The sequence below is a fragment of the Corvus kubaryi genome, unplaced genomic scaffold (assembly GCF_017639235.1).
Source record: "Corvus kubaryi isolate FWS band 111438036 unplaced genomic scaffold, C.kubaryi_AGA036_p1.0 split1-131, whole genome shotgun sequence".
Lineage (NCBI taxonomy): Eukaryota > Metazoa > Chordata > Aves > Passeriformes > Corvidae > Corvus > Corvus kubaryi.
In genome coordinates, this window is record NW_024582073.1 from 20,076,650 (window position 1) to 20,090,514 (window position 13,865).

The 13,865-nt window shown below is 36.6% G+C and overlaps 1 protein-coding gene across 11 annotated transcripts in view; it reads right to left on the minus strand.

Moving 5' to 3' along the window:
• The window catches only part of JAKMIP1 (janus kinase and microtubule interacting protein 1), a 228,814-nt gene that overhangs the window by 160,155 nt on the left and 54,794 nt on the right, over window positions 1-13,865 (minus strand). For all 11 annotated transcript variants that reach the window (XM_042053543.1, XM_042053544.1, XM_042053547.1 and 8 more), the window contains one exon: window positions 4,488-4,762. In XM_042053543.1, the coding sequence (XP_041909477.1) occupies window positions 4,488-4,616 (129 nt within the window). In that variant the 5' untranslated portion in view covers window positions 4,617-4,762. The remainder of the gene's footprint in view (window positions 1-4,487; window positions 4,763-13,865) is intronic.

Here is a 13,865-nt window from a genome sequence, read left to right on the forward strand (position 1 = left end):
AATAGTTCAGCTTTATGACCAGAGTCAATGGAATAATTTTAAAACTATGCATTTCTAAAAGGCAATAACCTATTAAATCATATCTATTTCCAAGTGCTACCAAACCACTGCCCCAATAAAAATGTTATGATAAGAAATTACTCAGGACTACCTCATTTTTTTCTCTTGGATTTAACTGCAGGGAGTTTTAATTTGTGGCACAATAGTCAATCACAGGACGGATACTCTCCACACTGCTTTTTGCCAGGAACTGCAAACTTGAATGCAAGAGAAGGTGATCAGGAATAGTCAGCATGAATTCACCAAACGGAAAATATGCTTGACCACTGATAGTCTTCTACAATGGCATGGCTGGATGGGTCAGTGAGGGGGGAGCACTGAATGTTGTCTACCTTGACTTCAGCAAAGCTTTTGACACTGTCTTCCATAACATCCTATAGTAAGCTCAGGAAATGTGGGTTAGATCAATGGACAGTGGATCAAGGTAGATGAAGAACTGGATGAATGGCAGAGCTCAGAGCATCATGATCAGCAGAGTAGAATCCAGCTGAAGGCTGGGGAGCACCAGTGATCAATACTGGGTCCAGTCTTATTCAACTTGTTTATCAATGACCTTGGCCCTGGTGAGGTGCATCTGGAGTATTGTGTTCAATTCTGGGCTCCACAGTTCAAGAAGGACAAGGAGCTACTGGAGGGGCTTCAGTGGAGGGCCACAAAGATGAGAAGGGGTCTGGAGCATCTCTCTGAGGAGAGACTGCAGGAGCTGGGCCTGTTTAGTCTAGAGAAGAGAAGACTGAGAGGAGACCTCGTCAATACATATAAATATCTCAAAGAGTGTCAAGAGGATGGTGCCAGGCTCTTTCTGGTGGTGCTCAATGACAGAATAAGGAGCAGTGGCCATAAACTAAAACACATGAAGCTTCACCAAGCTGCTCTATCACTCCCCTTCCTAGCAGTGAGGTGATACAGTGGAAACTGAGATGAAACATCTCATTTATCTTAACTCCTAGATGTGATCTCAAGCCTACAAATGTACAGTCACAAATAGGATATGGATATTTAAAAGCAGTAACTGAACTTGGTGAAGATGGAGTGACAGCCAATGCTATAACACCCTGATATCAAGAACAAAGTATTACTTGAAATATCAGAAGACTACCTTCTAATTTTTCCTAGCTATCTCAGTGGGAATAGGTACTTAGGAATATTTGTTCCTAAATATTCATGGACGTTAGCACAAGCATTTATAAAACCACTGAGCTGACTGCCAAGACCATGCTCATTCACAGCAGCTCCTTGTGCTCATAGCACTGGACTTTAAGGTTCAGTCAGAGGGAGTCCTGTCTCCACTCACTTTAAAATAAGTATAATTTCTGTGCTCTGGTCAACTCCTTTTGTTACTCATTACCCAAAGGTTGGATGTCTTCCAACAAAGCTTTTTCACTATCAGAGCAAGGGTAGTATGAGAGCCCCTGCTCAGTTCATGCATTTCCTTCTCCAGGCTCTCCATAGGTGGCAGCAAACCTGCAGTCCCAGAGGACATCCTATATCCAACAGGCTCCTCAAAGCTAACAAACAGGTGTTCCCAAAACAAGAGACAGTACAGGAGAACCAAGGCAGGGCTACAACTCTTGCTTCACCCCTTAGGCAACATACATGAACCCAGCTACTCGTGTGATGGCCAAAACACCACCAGCAAGATCCACAATGATGCACATCCAAAGACCTGCAAACATCAGTTTTGGATGAGGTATTGCATAAACATGCACTAGAACAACTTTACAGACGAAATTTCCTTACGTGGATCAACAACCAATGAAACAAGATGAACTAGGAAAATATGTACAAAGTTTTGAATGTCTCTTGGGTAAAATTTTATTTCTGAGAATGCAGTATTCTGCAGGCAAAAGTATGTTAAGACTAATTTCCATTTGTGATGTCTCTCATCAATTAGAAGGTTCCTTCTCAGACAAATCATTAATATAGGCAAATACATGAGGGAAAAAATAGTTTAGGAGAATTAAATTGAATAAATTGGCCCCACAAGAGTTTGTTACCTTTCCTAATACAGTTACTGTCCCACGGGTCACAGAGCTGTCTGTTTAGCAGCTTCAATACTTCACTCTTACCTCTATGCCAGTAAAGATATCTAATTTATTAAGAATTCTCTAGGTACAGTGTTTTTACTTCTCTGATACCAAGAAATGACTTCTCTTGGTTTTGTTACTATTTTTGAACTACAATCTAAACAGGAAAAATCTCTATGGCTTTGATTTACTCATCTTGCCAGTCAAGGCATCCTGTAGCTGCTGCACAGACTGAGAGGAGGCTGGGAAATAAACTACACATTCAATTCCAGTTAAATGATTTAGAGCAAGCACCACAGCAAAGATGAGGGAAAGAGGTTGATGATCTCTTCCCCCGTCTGCATCCTCCCAGAAATGCACTCCAGCACACTGCAATGTACACTTAGTAGGATTTTAGATCACTCTGGCTGTAATTTCCTCTTTCCTCTTTCACAGATTACATATGTGAGCTCACCCATTTCTCTGCACACATATGTGCACAATACACAGATCTGTCTTCAGTAACAACCTCAATACACTAGAAAATATTAAATTTTTAAGCTGAAGAAAGGTGAAGTAACCAAACTGAAGCAAATCTTCCTAGACTGACTATAGTGTAAGAAGTCTAGTTATTGAAGATGTTCCTGCAGCTGTCATCGTCGAGTACCAACACCTCATTCTTAGTTGAATCAAGAGTTAAACTTGATGCTATTACAGGTAAAGCATCAAAACTGGAAGTGTATCAGGGCTAAACTCTTCCTAGTGTCCATGTAATTTTTTTTTAATCAGAGTTATTTAAAGATGAAAAATTAATTCATTCTTCTGTCCAAGGTGTAAGATAAATTTACAATTATGTGCTCTTTTAAATTCAATTTTAAAAAGCATAATAAAATTCACATCCATATTTCTACATATAAAGTTATACAGAACAAGACAGGAAATGAGATAACTAAAAAGGAAAATTTACTAGTGTAAATGTAATCTACCATCAACTCTTAGGTCTCAAAACATAAACACTGAAACACTAAAAATGACAGTGAAATAATACAACTTATCGACCAGTAAATTATAAAGGGTATTAGTCACTACTAAATTTCATGGTATGTGGTTTTAAAAAGCACAATTAGTTTGTGCCACTTGTTTTAAAATTTGTTGTCATTATATCAATCAACAGCAAAAGAAGGTGAATGAGGAAGCCAGTAGCAAAACCCCTGACTCATCTGTTCATTCATCAATACCCCTGACCCATAAGAGATTTGGCTTTTTGCCTTAGTCTGTGAAGAAGAAAAAATTCCAAGGCAACACAAATTTAGTTGACTGATACATTCTGAACCTATTGCATCACTCAAACAAAAATTAAGGCTTTATGGTTTCCTTTTCCTCTGTAAGAAATAAGTTCATTTGTTGGTGGTTTTTTTGGTTTACTTTGTAAATTAAAATGTAAAAAATAAGACCTTTCAAAGCTGAGTATCACACAAGGATGTTAATGAAACTAGAATGTACAGAAATGCTGTTATTCAGGTGTTCCACATTTTACACTGATATAAAGAAAAAAGGCTAGAACAAAGATATGTTATATAAAGAGAATACATTTTCAGTGCACACTTGCTCCACTTGGTAAGTTTTTGAGACTCTTGTAACTACAGTATCCCCAGTCAAACACAGATAAATTCACCTACACATGGATTAATCTCCAGAACTGCCATGTGCAAATTCAAATGCACTAATTGATTTTAATAAACTAACAGAATAGAAATATCCTTACTGGTTTGTCCATATTGTAAACCACCTATGGAAATATATAAAAGGAAATGCTAATCTTTACAAATATGAATGTATTTGATGAATTAATATAGTTTATCCTATGTGTCCTCTTGATTACCCAAATACCTGTTGAACACATGCTAGACAGACAAATATTGGTGGATCTGTTTCATTAGCAATGAAATGCTAATGCATAATGATGCATAATGCATCATTGAATAGCTCAGAATGATGCCACACATAACCTCAGGACATCAAATCAGGACTCCCAGACAGACAGTTCCCAGTTAATTGATATTCTTCATAGGCATTTGAAGTGACATGCTTTGAATAAGGTGCTGATGTTTGGTTTTGAAGATGATTCTTTTTACAACGTGATTTTCAGTAAGATCAAATACAAAATTCCCTTTTCAGTAAGATAGTGCCATTTGTATTGCTGTGATTGCACATTTCAGTGTCTGGGTGTTTGGGGATATTTGCTTCTTTTTGCACACTACTAAAAGAGTTGGCATCAGTTTTAGTTCATCAGATGTTCTTCTGATCTCACTCCTCTGTCATGTTTTTTCTTTTATGACTAACAGATTTTAGTATCAAACTCATGGTTTCTAGCAGTGCTACTGTTAAAAGAATGATCACAAAATAGAGACAGACAAATACCTTGGACTTTTCTTGCTGAAATTCTATCTGGATGTTGGTTAGTTTAGTTCGCAGCTCCTCATTAGCAGCTTGCAGGGCTTCAGTCTCCATGTCGGACTTCTCTCCCTTGGCACGACTTTTCTTTGACATAATTGTTTTTGAAGTTTAAAATAAAATGTTTGCTCCACACTGAGCTACCAGCTAGTGCCTTCTGCTTTTAGCATTTAAGAGTCGTGCAGTGGTCAACAAAACCTTTCATACAAATCTCTGCCATCATGGGAGCAGTCTCTCATGGCCTGGAAGAAGCAAAGTGGTGGGAACAGAATTAGGGTACAGCATTGATCAGAATCAAACATCAGACTTAACATCCATTTTTAAAGCACACTGAATTTCCTTGAATGATACTATAACGCATAATGTACCAGAGTTTGAAAGAAACAGGTAAGAAGTTACACAATTATTTCACCATCTCTAAACTCTATCCACTGTATTCGATGTTCACAGAAATAAAAGTGTTTACAGTTATGGTGAATATAGCATATAAACAGAAATTATATCTTATTCAAGACCTGACTAGAACCATGCTCAGGATTCCCAGAGCATGGGAAAACCATGGCTCAGAGGCACAGAGAAAACCATAAATTAATTGAGGTAGTATTTCAGTGGGAATAGTTCATTTCCTGTAGTAAGAAGAAAGCCTTTATCTCCCTAATGTATCAGTTATAATGCATAATTGTATTATCCATAATTATCATCACGTTTCACATCCTCAGCATCTATTAAAAAGGTATCACAAAAATGGAAAAATATTTTAAAATGTTGCTTAAAATATCATATATGTAACCTGCTCATGTTCAGGACTGATACTGTTTGAAAAGCTATAATGGAAACAAGAAGGTATTTAACTTCATTTCCCAGCATGCTCTAAACTTAAAAACTATTCAATTATTTTAATCAGCTTTATGTAATATTCAAAGAGAATATCAATAGCAAAGAACCCTAATTCCAATAATTAAGAAATCCCATTATTAGTTTGCTTCATGAGTAGTTATAGAAGATTAATCTGTGACTTTTTTCCTCTCTGATTTCCTCTAAGAATAACCTGGTGCTCCGTAAGAACAAACTGAGGAACAAGTGCTATCAATGCTGAACTAGTTTCCAAAGCCATGTCCTCTGCTCATTTTAAATATCCACGTAATTTCATTATTAAATTGTCAACAAAGCAGAAAGGTTACTATTTTAAAACTGAACAACATTACTGGAGTATTATATTTCCAAGAAAATTGCTATCAAATTGCCTTCAACAATAAGCTGCTCTGTCCAACCTACTACTGCCAGGGAGTTATTTTAGAAATTGTATTAGAATGAGAATCCCGTGCATTCCTTAGCACATACTTTCTAAAGGGTTAGTGACCAATACCTCAGGTGTGACAGACAAACTAAACAGCTCAGTTTTGTTCTCCTCTTCAAGGACTGGTAAACAGGTGGTGAGTTAAATATCTTGCTCAGAATAACAAGTCAAATCAGATGAAGAGTGAACAGAACTCAGGACACCAAGTCTCAGTCTGTCTGATGATATTCCCATTGCATTCTTTCATTCATAAAAAGCAATTTAAAAAAAATGAACTTTACCAATTATTTGCTGACGTAACTTAAGCAAAATAGTTGTTTTGCTCTAATATCAGATATCTTTCCTTCAAAATATAACAATCTACTGAGTTATCCTATTCAATAAAATTGTATCTGTTCCTTATATTCATTATATGAGCATTTTAATACATAACCTATGAAAAACAGGAAATTAAATACATATTAATTTTATTATGTATAAAAACAACCTTACAAAAGAACTACCTTACAAAACAAACACTGGTGCTATTGTGATTTTACACACAGTAGTTGATTCAAGAAAAACAAATCAGGAACATTCTTACGGTAAATTACAAAAAGGAACTCTTTAATGAATAGAAGAAATGTGAAGAATTACTGTTCTTAATAAAGGAATTTCATGCTATTAATCTATGGAGTTTCTATGCTACTAAAGTCTAAAACTATATTAAACCACTGTATTTCATCCAAAATCCTTAACTGTATGGACAATCTGAATTCAAAATCAGTTGCTAGTGTTACTTTCCTGGACAATTTGTAAAGAATAACTAAAAAAACATCGATATGCAAATCCAATCTATAATAATTCCACAGTATTTACAATGTGAAAATGGAAATTAATTGTTCCTCATCTCAAAGGCTATCTGCGCTATTCAGATTCTATCAAGGAATTATTCCTGAAAACATCTCTAGAACAAAATCTCTGATGTAGCCAAATTATGTATGATTTAATTCAGTAGACAATTAACTTAGTTAAGGAAACCAAAACCATACCTCACTGGCCTGGCAACATGAATTTTAACCTCACTAGATCCTGCCCTGTCTCTTTAAAACTACAGTTTGGAAAAAAAACCCCAACATTTAAGTGTTTGCTTCTCCATAAGAAAAATGAGGAAAGTTAAGTAACTGTGCTCAGTGTGAATACGGACAACGTCCAGAAACAAAGCCACCACATATATTTTGTTCAGTAATAACCATTTCCCCTGACTGTAGCATGTTCCCAAGTATATCATGAAGATACTACGCCATTCAGTGTGAATATTTAAACTTACATTATGTACATCAGGGGATGCCTGGCACTGGCCAGGCATAACTCTCAATGACTGCAAAGCTCATATTCTGTCACAGAGTCACCATCACCCAGAGACTTGAAAAAATACGGTTCTACAATCACATACCAGAACCATTCTGTTGTCTGCATATGAAAACATGCAGGTCTAAATATAATATGCAGTACTTAAAGCTGTTCAAATTACATTTAATACTCATATTAGCCTTAAAAATTAGAGAGTTAAGAATTACTCTTCAAAGCACTCTTTAGAATTAAAAAAATTCTCAAGGCATTGCTCTCAGTCTTTCTCCTTTAACTTGCACCATTTGAAAAGTGTACCATTCAAGTAAAATAAAAGCTTAGACCCAGAACCTGAAGAAAATCACCCTCTTCTCTTATAGGCACAGAAGGAAGGAGAGTGGGGAGGGGAGCAAAAACACCACCTCCCAACCAAACTAAACATAATAAACTCTCCAAAACCACAAAACAAAACAAAAAGAATCAACAACCCCCCTCCTAAACCAACAAAAAAAATAAATAAAACAAAAGCACCGAAAACCCCAACAAAAAAACCCAACCAAACAAAAAAACCAAACAAAAACCAAACCAAATAAACAAAAACCCCACAAAACAGAAAACCAAGAAACAACCACCCATCAAGCTGCACTGGTGGGCATAAAAAAAAGTTTCCATTTTCACTCTTCCCTAGATAAATCTTCCAGCCTACCTATTTCAAAAGCAGGAACTATGGCAACACAAAGCCTATCTATATACTCAGGCACAGAGCACAGACACACAAGGGCTGAAGCAGAGAGTACATCCTCTCCTTCCCAAATGAAAGGGACAGAACCAGTGAGGGCCTAGATTCCCTTCTGGCTGACTACCCACATTTAACGTCTGGATAAAGGTCAGGACAAAACAAAAACCCCACCAAACAACTTGTAAACACAGTGAGAAAAAATTAAGGAAAAGAATACTCCACTCTAACAAAATTTTACTGATGCAGACGTTTCAACCAACAACCTATTTATTAACTCACCATATGTCTGCTGAGAGGCAAATTCATGACGCCACCAGGATACAGTCCCACAATCACTTCGTGAATAAAAATAGCCGCTTCCTGCACTCTGAGTTCTACACACTTCTTGCAAATCTTGGAATCATTTGCATGTATTTTATATTTCACACCAAAAAAAAGGACAGGAAAGAGTAATGGATTCTAAAGCACAAGTCACGTTTCCAGCAGTCTCTGGAACATACCAAGTTTCTCACTTTACTTGATAAGTATAGGGGCAATTGTCACTGAAGAAAAACAACTAAATAAACTTGATTGGATTTGAATCAATTGTTCAATAGTTTGGGGGACTGCGGTGTAAAAGATCAAAATATTTAACACGATTTCTCTTACAGGTATTTTGGGAAATCCATTGAATTCTTAACATACTAGAGAACCAATCAGCTGAACAATGTCCTAACTTCCAATTTCTCTTCTATTTGCTTACCATATTTAAACGATCCTTTTTATCAATACCTCAATCTCTTCCCTGATTTTATCAAACAAGACCTTAAACTATGTGATTAATTGCTATACGATGATTCTAGATGTTAAAGATTAGTAAAACTTAAGAGAAAAAATAAGAAAAATCAGTACTGCAAAAATGTGAAAGTGTAACGTCAAAGAATTTTGATTACAAAGAATAAGGAAAAAAATAACCCAATACTTTCTACTGAAAAGTAAGTCCATTTAAAGAAAAGCAAGTCTTTAAACATGATCCTGTATGAAATACACAAAAATATGCAGAGGGTTGTATCTTTAGAGTGAGTCTTTCACTAACAAACAGTAATCAATAGGAAAAGTAAGCACACCAATAAAATCAAGTAATAAATATGGATAACATGATAACACGAAAAATTTACTGAATTGTATCAACCAAAATTCTGCATTCCAGCCTTATTTCAGGCTTCAACAACATTATTCAGCTGCAATAAAATTTTTGGAAAGTGAAATTGTCAATGAGTCATCTCAGCTGAAACATCAAGCCGTAACTCCGGTACTGGAGAGAAATAATAAAGCTTCTTCATCTAGACACTACACCTCCACATATACAGTGTGCCCTTTTACTTCAGCTTTTTTTATTTCAACCTTTCTTTATGATTCTGCAGAGCCTGGTGCAAGCTACCCATAACCCTCACTGTGTTTGTGAATATAAGATGTAAGTACATTCTCAGCATAGCACAATCCTGTACATTCAAGAAGTTTAAAATAAATTTTATTACTGTTGCATCTGACAATAGTAAATGCAGTTGACACAGGTACAATGTTAACTTCAGAAGTAACTTGCAGTTCACCTCTGTTATAGTTTTAAAAAACAGTGATAATCAACCAGTTACTGTATCGGAAAGACAATGTTCATAGCTGCCCAAGGCACATTTCTCACAAGGTTCAGATGACCTACATTTACTGCTTCAATTCTCAGTTTTATGTTATAAAACACGACTGAATGGATAAAAGAAAAATGGAACCTCTACAGGACTGTAAAATAATACTCTTCCCAGCCAAAAAATCTAAATACAAATTATCAGTATAATTTTCTAAGTATATTGTAGACTGGTCACCTTACTGCTACCCCTCTGTTAGTTACCTACAAAGACAGATCTATTTCTGTAACAGTAGAACCTTTGAGGGTTATTTTAAATCATAGCCCACTTACAGAAATACAGAGCTTCCTTACAGTGGAACACTTTGTAAATGTCACTTGCAATTTTTTGATGGGAAAAACCAGAAACATCTTTATTGTTAACTAACAGCTCCACATTCATTTTTTCAGATTCACAGCCTAAAGTCCTGAGCCATTCTTGCTTTAATAAGAATACACCTTATAGGGTCAAACTATATGGAAAGCAATCACCAAGAAACTATACGCATTTCTTAATTGTTTTTTTGCCAAAAGACCTCATAGTAACATAATCCTGCAGAGCAATGTGGAACAGAGCTTTCCTTGGTAGAGATTACAGCGTACCATGAGTTTGACACTTGCTCAGATTTCCACAGCAGGTGACATCCTGAGGATGAGCACTGGATCTTCTGTCCAGGTTAGTAATTGCTTCCATATTTTTTTCAGTGGCATCTCAGCAAAGGCAATCTGTGATTCTGTCACTCCACAGTCTTTTAGAAAATTCCCAAAGCTCTCAGCAATCAGTACCCAGATTTTAACTTCTCACCACGAACCACTGACTTCCAAATCCTTATACAGAACTGAACTAGTTAACAGAACCAGTTTGGCAAGTTCCTGAATTAATTTCACCAATGTATTCATTTTCTCTTCAGTGAATTGGTTGCCTGTGACACGTGTGCATCTGTTAAAACACATGGAACTAAAGTATGTATCCAAGTCACTGCATACCACCAAAAAAAAAAAAAGAAAGAAAAACAAAACAAAAAAGGTATATTGAACTCATTTAGACCCTATGCACACACACAAATGTGTGTGTGCCTACTAGTAGCAACCATGTGACACAGAATTTTTATTTAATTGGTACTACTGCATGCAATTGGATAGCATCCAGTATATTAAAACCTTCATTCCAGTGAAAGGACATAAGCAGCCCACCAAAAAAAAAACCCAAAAAACTAGCTTTTACTTTAAAAGGAATTATCACAAGTAAAAAGGAATCTTTTTAGATTTAGAATCTTCTGAGCAGAAAAGGACACAGCAGGAGGAAGGGAAGGGATTCTGCACCTCCCTTCTGCACTACACAACATTTTCATACACTAGGAGTTACTGATAACTTAACCTGAATCCCTTCTCAGCAAGCTGTGAGCTTGATTCCAGGATTTTCAAGTAAATAAAACATATTCACTGGCTTCACTGAATGTATATTCTTTATTAACATTTACCCAATTTAACTTATAGAACTGTTTCAAAGATTTATCAAATCATTAATCATTAAAATTGCTCTATTAGCCCTATTAAAAGACAAAATGCTACAAACAGAAGTCCTGTGATACATATAAAATAAAAGAGACACTAACACAGAAAGGCAAAGTTCAAACTCAACTAAAAATGATACCACAGAACCCTCCCTCCACAACCTTCACAACTCAGCTCTGTTACACAGCCAGAGTGCTTTAGGCTGCTGGGATCATTGCAACTCCAGAGAGGCAGCTCTAAGCAGAGCTGTTCCTCTGATGTTGGGGCCAGTTCCTTCCTTTCCAGCATGGATAGGAGCCCAGACCCAATGCCTGCTGTCTGGCACAGTGCATGAGCCTCAGGACCTTCTCATTGTACCCTGGGTGTTATGCTCCTCACTGAGGAGCAGCATTCCCATTAAAGCAGAACATTTAAGAGCAAAAACAGAACGAGGAAAAAAGGGCAAGTTATAGCATTTCTCAGTTAAAGGTAGATAAATAGCAAATATGGAGACAGATTCTAATATCTTTATTGACTATTACTGACACCCCACAGATGTAATCAATCTGTCAAATTTAGGCTTTTGGATTATACTGGACCAGCTTTGTTTAGCTATTCACCTGATTTTTGCAGGAAGCTTCCTTTAGGTTTTTTTGAAACCTATTATTATCATTATTATTATTATTATTATTACTATTTTATTGTAAAGAGCTAGAATAACTAAAACCTGAAATGAGAAAAATTAGAAATTCAGGGATGACAGCTGTGTAGTAAATGTACAAGGCAACTGACAGGTTTGGGGGAAGAGGTTCAGATTCCCAACTTGGTGACTCAAGAGAGAGGAGGAACCTCAATGAGAGAAACCTAACACTTCATTGTATCTTGAATATTTATTATTTTGTAAATCAACAGGACAGACTTGAGAGGTCAGGTAGGTGTATGGAGGAGAAAAGGTGCTTCTGGATGTGATATTAGTTACCAGCTGAACAGTGAAGCAGAAGAGGCATGATTTCATTCCACTGTCTCTGATGTCAATAACTATTTTCTGCTGTTGACTACCTTTACTAAGTCTGCAATCTACCTCACACTGGGCCAGACAGCCCACATTGCCACCTCACTGCTCCAGCACAGAAGAATCACACAGCTCGGTGCAGAGCAGCACGAGCACATCAGTCAGCACAAAAAAGAATTACGACACTTCTTCACCTACCAAGGGGCGGCTCAACTTTCACACAACTTCTCATTAGAACCACAACTTTTAGCCAAAATGAAGATATCAGCCTATTCCAGTAATACAGGAAGAGTGACAAAAGAACATGCTTTATTTTCTCCAAAGCTCCCATTGTGCTCCACTTTGCCAAGTCCCTTAGCTCCAGAGATCAAAGTAAATATATACACTATAGAATTAGCAGTGCTGTTGCTTAGATTTTGAAGTCACAGAATCCCCAAAAAAAGTACCTATCTGTGCTCAGGAATTTAGGACCTCAACCTTGTGTTTGATTACTGCATCAATGACTCCTGCTCAACTTCAGTGATCTTGAACCCCACATTCAAATCTAATTTCAAATCTAACTGGATAGTAATTATTATCTTATTGGCAACACACAGGCTAAGGCTTGATGGATTTTGGTTCCACCTACAGTTCTGTCACAGATGCCTTGTATTTTCTTTACCAAATCACTTAATCTCTCAGTAAAGTGGGCATTGCACTTACAGAAAGACTATCAGAAATATATTCTGAGGACAGTATTGTGAAATAAGAGACTGGATACTGCATACTGGTTATGAGAAATGAAACTTATGAGACATAGAAAGAGTTTGCAATTTTTTTTGGCAGGAATCATCAAATTTAGTGTCCCACAAAACTGCAATTCCCTCGGAAGATCTGTTAACTTTCTCACAGCAGTGTTCTGACAATCAGCCAGGTAAAACCAGTATTTCAAATTTAAAACTGGTATTTGAGTGAATGTTCATTGCAGTGAACAGAGTTTAAGTCACTCTGGTAACTGGCTGATGCAACTGCATCACCTGGGATAAAATATTTAAACTGAGCGTTTCAGCCAGACAGTAGCTTCTTTCCTCTCTCAACTCTCTGAAAAGAAGCTGTGCAAGGGCTTCAAACTACAGACAGTAAAGAGCACAGCTAGATACTAACACAGCAAGAGCCTGGAGACAAACTTTTTTCTCTCTCTCTGGTTGAACAGGACAGAGACAAACAGGACAAAGCACAAGAAAAGCACAGAGAAACTCTGAACTAAAGGCTTTCTTTCTGTAACCATCTTCCAATACCCACAAATAGAGAACGCTTCACCACCGTGAGAAGACTACAAATAAAATACCCTCCTGGTAACTGCCAGCAAATTTGATTCAAACCATTCCAGACTTGTTGGAAATGTTGTTGGCATGCTGGCCACCAGAAATACAAATGTGCTCCCTGAAGATACTTAAAGTTGAATGTGGTGGCCATGAAGACTTGCAAAAAATATATTTATCCAGATACATATATCAACATCATAATTTTAAGGATAGCATCCCTCAGAATGTTAAAAAGCAGACACATTCAGTCATGGTTCACCTCAAAAAGAGAGAAACAGGCAAGTAGATATAAATACAGAACTTCAGAAATACTCTGTGACACACCACTATAGACTGTGATACTTTCTGTTGTCCAGATTAGACTGTCCCAAAGTATTCTGACGCTCAGAAATTAATCAATGCACACTTATTTATTTATTAATTTATGCATTTATATATATATGGAAATAAAGCTTCCTAAAATCTTTCTAAATTTGGGATAATGTTACACAGAACCAGAATACTTGCACAGGT